This window comes from Lathamus discolor, chromosome 12 (assembly GCF_037157495.1).
Source record: "Lathamus discolor isolate bLatDis1 chromosome 12, bLatDis1.hap1, whole genome shotgun sequence".
NCBI lineage: Eukaryota > Metazoa > Chordata > Aves > Psittaciformes > Psittacidae > Lathamus > Lathamus discolor.
In genome coordinates, this window is record NC_088895.1 from 1,212,125 (window position 1) to 1,227,964 (window position 15,840).

Consider the following 15,840-nt stretch of genomic DNA (forward strand, 5'->3'; position numbering starts at 1 on the left):
ACATCCATCAGGATCTCACCAGCTCCAGCACTCACACTGCCTGCTCAAGTACCCACCACCCTGGGCTTCCACCCCAAGGCCTGCAACGCCCTCGGGTTAGGAAGCATTCCCAGGCTGGTCAGACACACTCTAAAAGCAGCAACAACGGAAAACCACTTCTTGTTCTTCCTGTCACTTGACTTTCCCAGACCACATCACGCATGTGTTCAGACCACTTCAACCCCTGGATTTAAAAGGAACTCAATGCTTCATAACCCCCCATGTTTAGGGCAATTGCTGATGGTCCCATCGCCTGCGACACCCCAAGCATTCAGCTGCAGCAGATGTGGAGGGCCACAGCCATCTCCTGCACATCCCAGCCCCAAAACTCCTCCCTTCCTTGGCAGAGCCTTTCCATTCCTCATGAGATGCCCAGGAGCCAGAATATTCCTAAGATCTCATCTCAGTCTCCCCTCGGGCAGGTTCAAGCCATTCCCTTTGTCCTGTCCCTACAGGCTCTTGTCCAAAGCTCCTCTCCAGCTTTCCTGTAGCCCTTTAGGCACTGGGAGCTGCTAGTATGTTACTGTCCTAAAGGATATTTTTACTGCCATGAGAAAGGAATACTGACCACAGTCAGCAAATACTTGTAAGTTCACATCCTCCGGAGCACAGCTGCAGAGAAGAGTGAGCACAAGGAGCAGATAAAAGTGTTTCTTTGCCCCCACTCTCCAAACTCAACGTTGTCCAGAGGCTGATGCACGAGCTGACAAAAATCCAAGGGCCAATGTGGGTGCAGTGTGGGGAGTGGGAAGGCTGGAATTACCCCAGGAGCTCACAGCAGTGGGACCAGAGGGTGGTTAAAGGCATCTGACTCTCCATGGGGTGACAGAGCTGGGAACCCTGTGAGCAAATCAAGTTTCCTCCAACTTCACCAACACACTCTAAGCCCATCCAGGAGGAGAAGGAACAGCAGCCGGGGCTGAGCAGAGGCTGGAGCTGAGCTGCCCACCCAGCCCCTTCTGTCCTGACTTACACTGTACCTTTATCCCGGAGGAATTACACCCCACGTGGTAACAGAGGAGAGCAGCTCGCCTCTACTCTCACTTTCTGCCACTAATCCCCAGTATCAGCAGGCCAGTTTCTCACCAGTGAAGCAGGATGAGGACATGATCTTCCTCCGGTGACATCCATCAGCACGTCCCTGTGCCCCTGCTCACAGCTCCTGACCAAAATAGTCCTGGCTACGCAGCGGGTACAGGGGAAACCAGAGCTCCTTGAGTTACAGCAGGAGGGAACAGCAAAGTCTCCCATCTTGTGGGGGGTTTGATGTTTCTTAGAAATAGAAATGAAACCCAGGGCTGTGGGAGCAGCTCCTCTGAGCACACGGCACCAGCCAGCAGGGCAGGCACCAGCCAGCAGGGCAGGCACCAGCGCTTTCCTGTCTGCTCACTGCAAGAGAACCACAGGGGGAAAACACTCTTCATTCATCCCAAAATAGTCTCCTCCAGTCAGGATATCTGCAGTTAACACCATGTGCCAGTCCTACACCCCACCAATCCCAAGAGGAAAGCAGCGAGGACCCCCTGGTGTCTGCAGAGCCACAGATGACCAGAGAACTCCAGCTCTCACTGGACCATGTTGTATCTTCAGTAGAGCCCCAGGTGGGGCTCACCCTTACATTTCAAGTTACCTGGCTTTGCTTTCTGTGCTTTTAATGAACTCGTTCCACACAAACACCCTGGCCCTTCTGGATGCAAGGAGAGAAGCCAGGTTGCTTGTACCTCCTGGGGTGTCAAAACTGGCTTAGACATTGCTCCTGCAAGAACAAATGAATGTGGCTGTGAGAGGGAAGGGTTCAGCATGGGGCTGGAGTTGTACTGGCTCCTTGAAGGGGGGATGAACACCAAGGCGCCTCAGAGGGCTTGTTGAGGCTCCCCAGTCTCCTGGCAGGGGCTTGGGAGCTTAAGGGTGACCTTAACCTGTTGTGCTTCCCTGTGAGGGTGCTGAGGCGCTGGCCCAGGGTGCCCAGAGAAGCTGTGGCTGCCCCATCCCTGGCAGTGCTCAAGGCCAGGTTGGACACAGGGGCTTGGAGCAAGCTGCTCCAGTGGAAGGGGTCCCTGCCCATGGCAGGGGCTCAGACTGGAGGAGCTTTAAGGTCCCTTCCAACGCAAACCAGGCTGGGATTCTGCAATTCTGTCACTCCAAAGGACATCCCCTTCCCTCTCCTGGATGCTCCTTGCATGCTGAAAAGCTGCTCCACACGTGAGACTGCCACGGGGCTCAGCAGCAGAGACACCTCAGCAGCAGCTGACTGGAACCCAGCCCTCTCCAGCAGCCTGGAGCATCCATAAGGATGCTCCTCATGTCCTTCCCCAGCAGGACAGGCAGCGTTAGAAGCAAACCTGCTTCACTGCTCTCCTCACCTATCCCCTGCACTGCTCTCCCAGTCTTCTGGCCACCCAGAGCCATCAATGCCCCCTCCTTGCACTGGGAATTTGATTTAGACTCAAGTGAACCTAACACACATTCCTGGTTTTCCTTAACTGAAAGATCTCTAACTGGGACAAAACAGCATCAGCTTGGTGCACATTGGAGTTTAAAGTAAACCACGGCTGTCCCCAGCTCCAACTGCACAGCACAAGGGCTCAGCGCCTGTTTACAGTGTCTTATCCCCTCGGAGCAGCTCAGAAAAGCCTGGAAAAACAGGCTTTTGGGTTGGTCTATATCTCCCACTCCTCCCTGGCCTGGATCACTGCAAAGAGCTGAGTCAGCACAACGGTGAGGCCGTGCCAGAACAAGCTCCGCTGCTGCACCACCCTTCCCGGGAAGCACGGCCCCAGCTGCCTGCAGTTCGGAAGTCGGAGCCTTAGGACAGGAAGTCTCTGTGCCTGCTGTTTAGATGTAAAGACACCACCCACACTGACTGTGCCTGGCTCCAGGAGCAGCACTGCCGCCCTGCAGCTGCCCCGGCACCCCCCCATCACCCCATGCCCAGCAAGGGGAAGGTGAAGCCCTTCCAACCCCTCCCACACACAAGATCCTTTTCCAAACACCCACCCAGCTTAGGACGTGCTTCCCGCTGTGGGATACATGGCATTCCCGGGACCGGCAGCCATCCCAGCTGTGACCTGGCACAACCTCATGCTCTGCCAGGCAAAACTCTGCCCAGGAGCTGCCCTCTCCACTGATATTTCCACACATCCCAGAGCTGGAGCTCAGAGGAGCAGAGCTCACAATACTGCATGTCAGTCCCACAGACACCAGTGCCCCGGAACACGGCACACTGGAACAGCGAGGGGAAGCAGGGAAGTGGCTCACACAGTGCTCAACCTCTGCGTGACCTTGAGGGCTGGCTGAGGAGACACAAGTCGGACCACATCATCCAGGACCAGGGGTTTGCTCTCATGCAAGTCAACCCGCTGGCGCTCCGGCTTTGTGCTGCTCTGTACAACACATGACATCAAGCACAGACTCTGCCCCCGGCAGCCAGCATCCCAAGGGACAGTCCCACTGGCACATGGACAAAAACATGAATGCGCCATGGTCACACGGATTTGATGCTGACTGTGTGATTTTCTAAGCCAGCACGTTACAGAGCAGCCTCCATCCACACAGCCACGGCGCGCAGTGGGCTCAGTGCACCGGCAGCAGCAGTGCCCCTGGGGAAGCACAGGTTTGCACGGATGCACTGAACCAACCCCAACCTTCCCTGGAATGCTGAGCTGCAAAATATTTGACTTATGTATCCGTATTCCCTGCAGTCCATAGCACAGAGCGGCACCTGCAAGTGTCCCCAAGCTCTAACCCGGACCAGGACGGGGAGATGCTCCATAAGCACTGAACCAAAGCAGCTCCAAGCCGTGCTCCAGGGCCTGGCATGGTACAGTATCTGGTCTCAGCCTCACCGACCCGCTTCCTAAAATATTTGGGGCATTTTCTGAAGCTACATTTTCATTTCAGGCAGAGCATTACAAAAAGCACAGCTGATGTAACAACCGACATCAACTCTCTTGTACAGGGCCTGGTTTGCTTTTCCTTTCAGCTACTGGAAGCAGTGCTAGCTTCTGGAAGAAAACCAATTGTTAGTCCCAGAAGAGTTATGAACACTGAAATACTTCTGTAACACTGATCAGCACTGAACAGAGCCATCAAACAACGAGCAGCAGCAATGACACCCTGGGGAGGAGCTGTGTCACAGGCACGGCACTGGGACAGCCTTACAGATCACAGCCATTCCAAATGGACAGCAATAACCCCCACCCCACAGCAAGGTGGTGTACGGAGAAGGAGGAATGTGCACAGAGAAAGACAGCTCAGCTACATGTGTGTGTCATCCATCTGCCAAACTCCCCTGAGCCCTAGGTGAATGCGGAACGCACGGCTCCAGCACCCCGCTGTGAACTGGTGCTCCCTGTGGTGCCTCTTCCAGCATCCCCCATCCACACATATCAACACAGAGTCTCTGGGAGACAGACACATCCATCCTGCCATGAGAAGCATCATCATCAGCTCATTTTGACTGGTCCTCTACAGCTTACAGCCAGCACCAGGGACTCTGCAGACCAGCCCAATGCTGCACAACCAGAGGAGATGACGTTTGGTGCACACAATGTTGTTTAGAACCCTTTGTGTCTGTGTGACACCACCAGCTCTGTTTAATCATGTATGACACAGGATCTGCCAGGCTTTCTGCACGAGTTGGCAAGCACAAAAGCACTGCTTTACAAGGAGGTTTTAGAGAGGACCCAGCTGCAGGGTCATGGCCTCTACCTGACTGGTTGTTCCTCATGCGGATGGCTTTGGCTTTGGCCAGCTCCAGGGCCGTGACCCAGCGCTGCCTCTCCACTTCCGAGTTGGCCTTTAAGTGGTAGGTCCTTCCCCCATTGGAAAGCACAATGTTACAGGAGTCCTCCGTGTCGATGTGAGCCGTGGACAGGTTGATGGTCCCGCGACACGTGTGGGCCATTTCTGCCTGCGTCCTGCAGAGGAACAGAGGGAAAAGGAAGCGTCAGCCCCCCTGCACCCAGCCTGTCCCCAGAGCACCCGGCCACACCACAGAGACCCACGGACACGAGCCCAGCAGGAGGTAAGGACAGCAGAGCCACCACAGTCAGACAGGCTCCTGCAGCACAAGAAAGGGGACGGGCTGGGGCACCTCGAATCCTGTGTTCAGCTCTGGGCCCCTCACTACAAGACAGACATTGAGGTGCTGGAGCAGGGCCAGAGAAGGGCAATGGAGCTGGTGTGCTAAGATCCTGCATGTAAAGATCGCCATGTGAAAGGCAAATGGAAGCAACACAAGTCCTCAATCAGCTGTTAATTTAAACACCTTTAATACTGCCAAAATGCATAGAGTCACAGACTTGTCCAGCCTGGAGAAGAGAAGGCTCCTTAAGGGGAGACCTTAGGGCAGCTCCAGTGCCTAAAGGGGCACCAGGAAACCTGGAGAGGGGCTTGGGACAAGGGCCTGTAGGGACCATAGGTTAAGTTCAAACCCAGCGCACAGCCCTGCTACATTTGTGTGCGGGAGGGGAGTGAACTGGCACCAAATGAAATCAAGCTCTGATTCTCACTTCCAAAGTCACCCTCTTTGTGATGCAGCACACACTGATGTGTTCCCAGGAGGGATTACTTCCCCCTTCAGAGAGCTGCTAAAATGATTTTCTCCTCTACACAAAACAGAGGTCTCCAAGGTGACTTCACTCAATCAGCGCCGGTCACATTCCCAGCCCTGCTCTCCCACCCAGAACACCATTTCAGCCCAGGTTTTTGTTCTGCAAGCTCCATTCCCATGCCAATCTGCACAGAAACCAATCCCCATCCATCAGCACCCCGACACGAGGCAGGCACCTGACCCAGCCCTGAGCCAACAACCAGCGACTCCTCTGTGTGCATGGGGAGAGGCAGGAGGCGGGGGTGCCCTTGAGGAGCGCTGCCGATGGGGTGGACCTGCTCAGCACCACCAGCAGCTCCGCTCTTGTGTAACACAGCCCAGGCACATCTCCTGACCCTGCGCTGCCGGCAATAATCCCAGCGCTGCACATATGGGAGAGGACCTGGGCTGGCTGCAACGGAGCCAAAGGGAGGTTAAACCTGGGCTCAGGGCACAGAGGTGGAGGCAGATGAGTATCTGGGATTTTTTTGCTGTTCCCTCGCAAAGCTCATCACAGAATCATCCCAGCCAGGTTTGGGCTGAAGGAACCTTAAAGCTCCTCCAGTTCCAACCCCTGCCAGGGGCAGGGACCCCTTCCACTGGAGCAGCTTGCTCCAAGCCCCTGTGTCCAACCTGGCCTTGAGCACTGCCAGGGATGGGGCAGCCACAGCTTCTCTGGGCACCCTGGGCCAGCGCCTCAGCACCCTCACAGGGAAGAGCTTCTGCCTGAGAGCTCAGCTGTCTCCCCTATTTCAGTTTAAACCCATCACTCCTTGTCCTATTGCCACAGCCCCTATTTTGGTAAGGACAAAGTGCCTGGAGGTGCTCATGGCCTGAGCTCACCATGAGAGGCAGATCCCACAGCAGCACCCCAAGACCTGAGCACAAGACTTGACGGATTTGTTCTGTTTGGCTACAGTCCCAGGTCAGTGAGACGTGTCCCCAGCACGCTCAGTGCCCTTCATCCTATCACTACACTCCAATCAACCTTACCCCTACCCAGGCTGGACGAGGTTCTGGCTGACCTGATCTAGTTGAAGATGTCCCTGCCCATGGCAGGGGTTGGACTAAAAGAGCTCTGAAGGCCTCTTCCAATCCAAACCATTCCATGATTCTGTGACGGATTTGCCCTCAGAGGTCTATAACGAGAACCGTGCAGGGGGAGGATGAAGAGGACCGCCTTGCAGGGAGTGCTTGCCAATGGCACAAGAGATGCCCTGCATCTCCTGAACACAGGATAAAGGTTACCTGTGGGTGTTAGAAAGCAGGAGGAGTAAAGAACATCCAGCAAGGAGGAAGCCGATGACCTGGGTGAACAAAACCCCTTCCCCAGAGCCCAGCAGCGAGACACTCAGAGCCCCAGGGCAGCTCCATGCGAGTCCTGAGGTACCAGCTAAGGCACAGGCTCCGCTGGGAACGTAGCTCAGACTCTGGCCATCAACTGCACAGCACGGTTTATTCCCCAAATCCCTCCTGGGGCAGGAATGGGGCTTCCCTGTGAGGGTGCTGAGGCGCTGGCGCAGGGTGCCCAGAGAAGCTGTGGCTGCCCCATCCCTGGCAGTGCTCAAGGCCAGGTTGGACACAGGGGCTTGGAGCAAGCTGCTCCAGTGGAAGGGGTCCCTGCCCGTGGCAGGGGTTGGAACAGGAGGAGCTTTAAGGTTCCTCCCAACACAAGCCAGGCTGGGATTCTATGAATCCCCAGAAAGATTTCTTACTCTAAAAGCATCAATGCACTGTCACGATGCCAGCAGGTCCCTATTTCAGCAGCCAAATCTCCTCTGGCAGCATGCAGGGATCCCAATTCCTGCATACACCGATCAGAGGATGCTGCTCTGAAAACAGCTGAAAAGCTGCTCCAGCTGCTTTCATACCACAAACCTAAACATACAGAGCTTGACAAGACAACTCCTCAGCATCAGGTACTTAAAAAGGCTTTTGCTATAGAACTCCTGGAGTCTTAATTTTAGCAACTCCTACTCTGCAGCCTGACAGATGAGCCACACAGCACAGTGCAATCAGAGAACAGCAAGTCACCATGTAAAGCCCTGCTTTCCAGCTCTGAGGCTGCTCAGGCCGCCAGCGCTATGCAAAAGATGCTCCAAGACATCTTTCTATATATAAAACCCTGAAACTCCTTTGTAAGAGCTCTGAAGACAGACTGATAAACAGAGCCAAGAGAAGAAGGGGGGAACGTACAGAATAAGCTGGTTTTCATCTCCAAGCTCCACAGCTTTGCTTTCAGCTATATCACAACAGCCCAACATTTACCTGTAGACGCTGGCAAGACACTCACAGGGATATTTTAATTACAGCTGTGTGGCTCTGTGGGAAGTTAATGGGATACAGCAAGAAATGGAGAGCTCCAGAGCTCACACCCTGCTCCCAGCCACGGCTCACGTACAGCAAAGAAGCACAATGGGTGCTCCTGGGATTTATCTGCTAAGATGGAGCTGTTGGAGTGAGTGCAGAGGAGGCCATGGGGATGCTGCGAGGGCTGGAGCAGCTCTGCTCTGGAGCCAGGCTGAGAGAGCTGGGCTGGGGCAGCCTGGACAAGAGAAGGCTCCTGAAGGGGAGACCTGAGAGCAGCTCCAGTGCCTGCACCTTCAATCCCCACCTTATCACTCCCCAAGCCACTTGCTCTCCAGCAAAGAGGTCACTGCAGGGCTCAAACCTGTATCCATGCCCACCTCCCCTGACAGCCTTGGTGACCACAGGGTGAGCAGCACTCAAGGCCTCACAGGTTCTCCTGTTCTATTCCTGCACATCCTTCACCCAAGGGCTTTGCTCACCATGGTTGCTCCACAAGCACATTTGGGCACATCCATGACAGGCTGCACCTGAACCTCCAAGCCCCTGACCATGCACTTCGGGGAATTCACGCTGGTGAGAGCAGGGATGCTGGAGCCAGCACGCTCCCAAGCAGCCACCCGAGCATCCTTCCCTTGGGAAAGCAGCGCCGAGTGTTTGAACAGGAATCTGCTGCGAGTGCAGCCCTGGCAGCAGGCACCGCCAGACACGCAAGGCTTCTCCAGGTTGTCCCTCAGCTGCCTGCTCCCTGCCTGCCAGCCAGGAACCATTCCAGTTTAAATGGCATTCACAGGGAAACCTGCTGCTGCTGCCGTGCAGCCTCGCGGGGGTTTCCATCCCCTCAGTGCTCTCTTGAGCTGTCACAGCTCACACCAGGCAGCTGATGCTTTACAAAGCTTCCTGCCCACGTCTGAGTTTAGAGCGTAGGTGAGGAACAGCCTCTCCAGCACCACCGGCACCACCACAACAGCCGGTTCCTGCAGCTCATGTGCTTTGGGTGGGTGGATCAACACAGCCCAGGGACAGCCCCTGCGTCCAACCTGAGCACTGCCAGGGATGGGGCAGCCACAGCTTCTCTGGGCACCCTGTGCCAGCGCCTCAGCACCCTCACAGGGAAGAGCTGCCTACGGCATGAAGCTGGACACAAATCCCAGATCCATTGCTGGAGCTGGCAAACAGACCTCAAGGAGCTTTTGGCTGTCCTATGTCAACAGAATTATGGACCCAGGCTTCTGCAGTGCTGCAGATCACACCCAAACCCCAACCCCAGCACAGCCAGAAGGAAACGCTGCACCATTCCAGCACAAACCCAGCACCGCAGGGCACCCCCCTGCACACCAGGAGATCTGGGGAGGGTGAGGCTGATGAACACGTTGGCCTGTTGCTGCCAGTGCACCTCCGGTGTCAAAGCAGCTCAAGGACCCCGATCACACCTCAGAGCCCAAGAACCAAAGGGCGCTGCAGCAAGATGATTCTGCCACCCACCCCCAACACCCCCATCCTGCTGCCCTCACTGCAGTCCCGAATCCAGGCAGCCCAGCATCCCCTTACGCTGAGCACTCACACGCCACCAGGTAAACACCACCGGCGGTTGCATCAGTTCTCAGGGAGACGATGAGGATAAGCGCTTCCATCCTGACCTATCCAGAAGAGAGCGTGGCAAGAGACATGCACAGGGCAGCACAGCCAGGAGGCACAGCCCCAGTCAGAGGGAGCCCTGCTCCTGCAGCTGCTCCATCTTCCCAACAGCACATCCCATGGGGAAAGGGAAGTCCCCGCACTGGCAGCTCGGGAGCAGCGGAGCACATCCCGGCCAGGAGCCCAGGCGGTTCCTCTGCAGAGCGACGTGGAACAGCATCACCCTGCAAAGCACAGTGGTCCAAGACCCTGCATCACACGAGGAAGAAATCCTTTACAACGAGGGTGATCAATGAGGCACTGGCGCTGGTTTCCCAGGGAGGTGATGGATGCTCCATCCCTAGAGACATTCCAGGCCAGGCTGGACGTGGTTCTCAGAAACCTGCTCTAGTTGAAGATGTCCCTGCCCATTGCAGGGGGTGGGAACTAGATGAGCTTTGAAGGTCTCTTCCAACCCAAACTGTTCTATGGATGTAATGGTGAAGTGCAGTGTTGTAACTACAAGAAAAAAACCCAAATGCACATCGAGGCTCATTTAAACGTGGGCGTTGTTGTGATCAAGTGGTACATCACAAACAGAGGACACCAAACTATAAACAGCTCAGAGCATCCCCCAGCTGAGCCTCTCACTGCTGCCGTTTCTACCAACATCTCAAGATGAGGCAGCATTTAATCCAGAACCTGCAGGGTTCCCAAGCCCGGGTTTGTCCAACAGGATATTTCACTCCCATTAACCCTGCACACAGCATGAAGGCCATTTTCTAGCAGCCAAAGTATAGATGTTTGACCCCTCTTACCACCCCATACCTGATTCGGGTTAAAACCTAAACAGGGGAAGTTTAGATTGGAGATAAGGAGGAAATTCTTTCCTGTGAGGGTGGTGAGGCACTGGAATGGGTTGCCCAGGGAGGCTGTGAGTGCTCCATCCCTGGAAGTGTTCAAGGCCAGGTTGGACAGAGCCTTGGGTGGGATGGTTTAGTGTGAGGTGTCCCTGCCCATGGCAGGGGGGTTGGAACTGGATGATCTTGAGGTCCTTTCCACCCCTAACTATTCTATGATTCTATGATTCTATGATTCACTGGGACCTCATCTCTGTCTCCACGTTCTCAGCTATTTGGACACCTGGAAACATTCAGAAGTTCAGCCAAAAAACACTTTTTAACTCCTGTCCCCTGTGCAAGAGAAGAAATCACAGGACCATAGATCACAGAATCCCAGCCTGGTTTGGGCTGAAGGGACATTAAAGCTTATCCAGTTCCAATCCCCTGCCACGGGCAGGGACCCCTTCCACTGGAGCAGCTTGCTCCAAGCCCCTGTGTCCAACCTGGCCTTGAGCACTGCCAGGGATGGGGCAGCCACAGCTTCTCTGGGCACCCTGGGCCAGCGCCTCAGCACCCTCACAGGGAAGAGCTTCTCCCTTATCTCCAACCTGACCTTCCCCTGTTTCAGTTTGAACCCATCACCCCTTGTCCTATCACTGCAGTCCCTGATGAAGACCCCTCTCCAGCATCCTTGTAGCCCCCTTCAGACGCTGGAAGCTGCTCTGAGGTCTCCAGCAGCTTCTCTTCTCCAGGCTGAGCAGCCCCAGTGTTCTCAGCCCTTCTCCATATCGGAGGTGCTTCAGCTCCTGCTCATCCTTGTGGCCTCCTCTGGACTTGCTCCCAACAGCTCCATGTCCCTCTTGTGCTGGGCACACCAGCACTGCACCCAGTGCTGTAAGTGGGGTCTCATGAGAGCAGAGAGGCAGGATCGCCTCCCTGAGCTGCTGCTCACACTGTGGGGATCAGCCCAGCACATGGGAGGAAGCTGGAAGCTTCCCAGTGGACACCTCTCTGCTGCTTCCACCACCCACCTCTCCTAACTCAGAGATGAACACCTATTTTTCCAATTGTATCTTCATGGATTAAGTTGAAACCACCTTATTCATCCCACTTTCCCATCAGACTGGAAAACATCGTCTCACGAACTAAGTGCAGGGCTCTGCAGCCACAGAGAAACACTTCGACCAGCTGCAAGACTGGGAAATACCATTAGAAGAAGCTGCAGAGGCTGCTGCAGGCAGAGGCAGGGCCAGAAATGAAGGACATGGATACAAAATCAGCAGAACTGGGCAAGGCAGTAGGAGATGGGGACCGAAGAGGAGACAGCAGCTGGATGTGGAAGAGCAATGCTTTGCAACGCTTTCTGCGCCTTTCTCTTTTGAGATGCTGCAGAACAGGCAGCACAGGCGTCATCAAGCTGATCCCCCTCTTAACTAACTGCGTATGACAATTTCTCCCGAGGGATTTTCTTCCATTACCAGGAGTTAGGACCACACAGAAGATGAGGCAGCCACAAGCCCTTGTGGTGCAGGAAACGCCATTGGTGCCCCGGCGCAGAGCAGCACGGCTCTTCCCATGGGATGCTGCTCTCTGCTTGCCTTCCACAAGGCACAGACTGGCTGTGGACAATGCACAAGGGTTTCCACAGGGAATTCGCAGCCTGACCAGGGATGAGGTGGAGCTCTCCCTGCCCCAGGCACGCCAGCGCTGCCGCAGCACAGGGACAGGAGCCGCGCTCCCCATCTCACCCCAGTGACAAAGGGCTGTTGTGCCACCACCAGCATCCCGGCAGCGGCTCCCTCCCACCACACAGCAGCTTCCAGCGTTGTGCCACCAGTGCTCAGGGTGCTCTGAGCCTCAGCAGCTCCTCCACGCTGAGATCTGGTGCTCCATCCTCACCCTGCCCTGGATGCAAGCACATCTGAAACATCTAACAGGTTAAAACTTAAACAGGGAAAGTTTAGATTGGATATAAGGAGGAAATTCTTTACTGTAAGGGTGGTGAGGCACTGGAATGGGTTGCCCAGGGAGGTTGTGAGTGCTCCATCCCTGGCAGTGTTCAAGGCCAGGTTGGACAGAGCCTTGGGTGGGATGGTTTAGTGTGAGGTGTCCCTGCCCATGGCAAGGGGGTTGGAACTGGATGATCTTGAGGTCCTTTCCAACCCGAACTGTTCTATGATTCTATGATCCCCTGCAGCACACGTTACAGACACCCAACTGCACGAGCACCCCACGGCGTGTGTCCCATGAACTGGGTTTTGCACATCCTTTGGTCCGAACAACCGGAGCACACAGCCAGTGACCTCTGCATTAGCTTTCAGGCATGAGCAATCCCAAATAGCACTTTAAAACTGGGTTCCTGTTGAGGCTAAACACTCACGTGCCTGCAGTTAGGGGTGGAAGCACAGACACCAAACCTCCCCTGGTTCAGGAAGGAAGGATTTTGATGCTGACTCAATGCCAGCACACAAATGCCCCGGAGGAAGCGGGCGCGTGGCTCGGGCAGTGAGCAGCGTTCCCTGTCAGCACATCACCAGCTGCTTCAGCTCGCACAAACCACAGGCTCCACGTGACAAAGAGCTCGGATCATGTTGTTTTCCTTCCTCTTTTTGCCTTCACCAAACCTACCACATCACAAACCAACCCCAAACAAGCATATGGCCAAGTGCTGCGCTGAGATTGCTGCAGAAACACCCGATTTAGTGCTATTTAAAGGCCGATTAATCCGACACTGCCCACAGTCAGGATGGGCAAAGATTAGGAACACTCAGGTTTCAGGGACAAAGCCTGCAATTCCGGCTGTGATCTTCATCCCGCAGCACAGGAATTGCCCCCCCCAACCCATCCAGCAGTTTCCCAAGCTGAGTCTGGGATAAGTCCTAAACACCCCAAGGACCCAGCACTGCAGAGCCTCAAACAGCGCTGCACAAGGAAGGATTTAGGGGTGACCTGACTAAACCTCCCCTAGAAACACAGGGATGCAGTAAGCAGAGCAATCTGGACTTCACAGTTCTTCCCTGACCGGACCACCTCGTACATCTGCATGTTTTGCCAGCAGTGAGTTTTCCATGACTCACTGGTACGTGAAGATGCCTCCAACCTCAAACTGCTGACGCTGGCAAAACAGGCTTGTGAGATGTTGCATTAAACCTTTATGGCCCAGAGCATCCGGGATGAGTGCAGAGCCTTGTCCTGCACTGCAGTGCTGGGAGGAGCACGTCCTCCTGATGAATAACCTTCCCTCCGCTCCCTTAGAGGTTTGGTTTTCTCTTTGGGAAGCACAGAGAGATACAGCATCGGGTGAGGAGAAGCTCCCCATGACGCGCTTTAGCCCAAAACTGCCCCCCGTGTGCTGGGCTGCACCTCAGCACATGAGCAGCAGCTCAGGGAGGGGATCCTGCCCCTCTGCTGTGCTCTGGGGAGACCCCCCCTGTAGCCCTGATCCAGCTCAGGGGCAGCAGCACAAGAGGGACGTGGAGCTGCTGGAGCGAGGGCAGAGGAGGCCATGGGGATGCTGCAAGGGCTGGAGCAGCTCTGCTCTGGAGCCAGGCTGAGAGAGTTGGGCTGGGGCAGCCTGGACAAGAGAAGGCTCCTGAAGGGGAGACCTGAGAGCAGCTCCAGTGCCTAAAGGGGCTGCAGGAACCCTGGAGAGGGGCTTGGGACAAGGGCCTGTAGGGACAGGCCAAGTGCTCAAGGCCAGGTTGGACACAGGGGCTTGGAGCAAGCTGCTCCAGTGGAAGGGGTCCCTGCCCATGGCAGGGGTTGGAGCTGGAGGAGTTTGAAGCTCCCTTCCGACCCAAACCAGGCTGTGACTCTACAAAAACTCAGCTGTGGTGAGAAGGTGAAAATAAGGCAGCAGCAGAACAGGACAAGGTCTGACAAAGGGACTCTTGTTGGGTCGCTCAAGAAACAAATGAAAACATAAAACAAAGTTAAAAACCCCAAACCCAAACCCAGGTACAGAGAGCTCCCCCTGCCCCCCCAGCCGTGCTATCTCCTCTCCCCTCTGCAGAGGCTGGAGGTGGCCCTGGCTGATAAGGGCACGAGCCCTGTTAACAGGGCACCAGCAGAGCTCTGGAGGCTGCTGCCTTGGGCGAGCAGCTTCACGTGCTCCCCATGGTGAGTCAGCTCCTCACTGAGCGGGGCAGGAGCAGCTCTCCATGCTGGGGTGACACCACACCACTGCCTGGTGCATGGGGCTTGGAGCAGGCTGACTCAGCAGAAGCAAAGAAACGGGTCCAGCTTTCCCTCAGCACATCCTGCTTCTGGCAAACCTCTTCTCCAGAGGTCAGCTTCGGCAGCTCCCTCCCTTCCACACCAGAATCAAGTTGCTGGTTAGGGGCCATGAAATCGCTACCCCTGCCTGAGCAGAGAACGGAGCGTGAACTTGAGAATGGAAACACTTATGTGCAGAAGGTACCTCCGGGATCTCCATTACCTATGAAGGGATCAATCAGCCTCCAAAGCCATGCTCCTGGGGCATGCAGAGGTCAGTGATCCAGTGAACAGCATTTGGTTCCATAAGGAAGGACTGATGAAGGAGAGAGGGGAAACTGCAAGCAGGCTATTAAACTATGTCTGCAATGTGAGTGGCTGGGGCAGGGGGACACAGGGTAAGATCTTTCCCATTCCTTACAACACAACCCAAAAAATAAACTTTGGCAGCAGCTTGTCAGCCGCTGGAGATGCCAAGAGCTTCCATAACGTACAAACTGAGAGTTAACTGCTTAGTGACCCATGCTTCAGATGAGGAAACCTCTCGGATCAAACACTGCAGGTGCTCAAAGGGCCTTAGAAAACCACTTCTGGACATAGCTGACACATCCCCACTCTGGAGAGACACTCAGCATCCTGCATCCAGCTCTGGGGCAGCAGCACAAGAGGGACGTGGAGGTGCTGGAGTGAGTGCAGAGGAGGCCATGGAGATGCTGTGAGGGCTGGAGCAGCTCTGCTCTGGAGCCAGGCTGAGAGAGCTGGGCTGGGGCAGCCTGGAGAAGAGAAGGCTCCTGAAGGGGAGACCTGAGAGCAGCTCCAGTGCCTAAAGGGGCTGCAGGAACCCTGGAGAGGGGCTTGGGACAAGGGCCTGTAGGGACAGGCCAAGGGGAATGGCTTGAACCTGCCCGAGGGGAGACTGAGCTGAGCTCTTAGGCAGAAGCTCTTCCCTGTGAGGGTGCTGAGGCGCTGGCACAGGGTGCCCAGAGAAGCTGTGGCTGCCCCATCCCCGGCAGTGCTCAAGGCCGGGTTGGACACAGGGGCTTGGAGCAAGCTGCTCCAGTGGAAGGGGTCCCTGCCCGTGGCAGGGGTTGGGGCTGGAGGAGCTTTAAGGTCCCTCCAATGCACACCAAGCTGTGACTCTGTGATTCTCTCAGCTGTGTCACCTGCAGGACCGGATGCCCAAAGCTAGAGTTTCAGCACAAGTGCTTCAAGGGCTCTTCCTGACCA

General features: G+C 55.4%; 1 protein-coding gene across 4 annotated transcripts in view; it reads right to left on the reverse strand.

Moving 5' to 3' along the window:
• OSBP2 (oxysterol binding protein 2) overlaps positions 1-15,840 on the reverse strand; it is an 82,337-nt gene that overhangs the window by 52,985 nt on the left and 13,512 nt on the right. For all 4 annotated transcript variants that reach the window (XM_065692158.1, XM_065692160.1, XM_065692159.1 and 1 more), the window contains one exon: positions 4,750-4,958. In XM_065692158.1, coding sequence (XP_065548230.1) covers positions 4,750-4,958 — 209 coding nt within the window. The remainder of the gene's footprint in view (positions 1-4,749; positions 4,959-15,840) is intronic.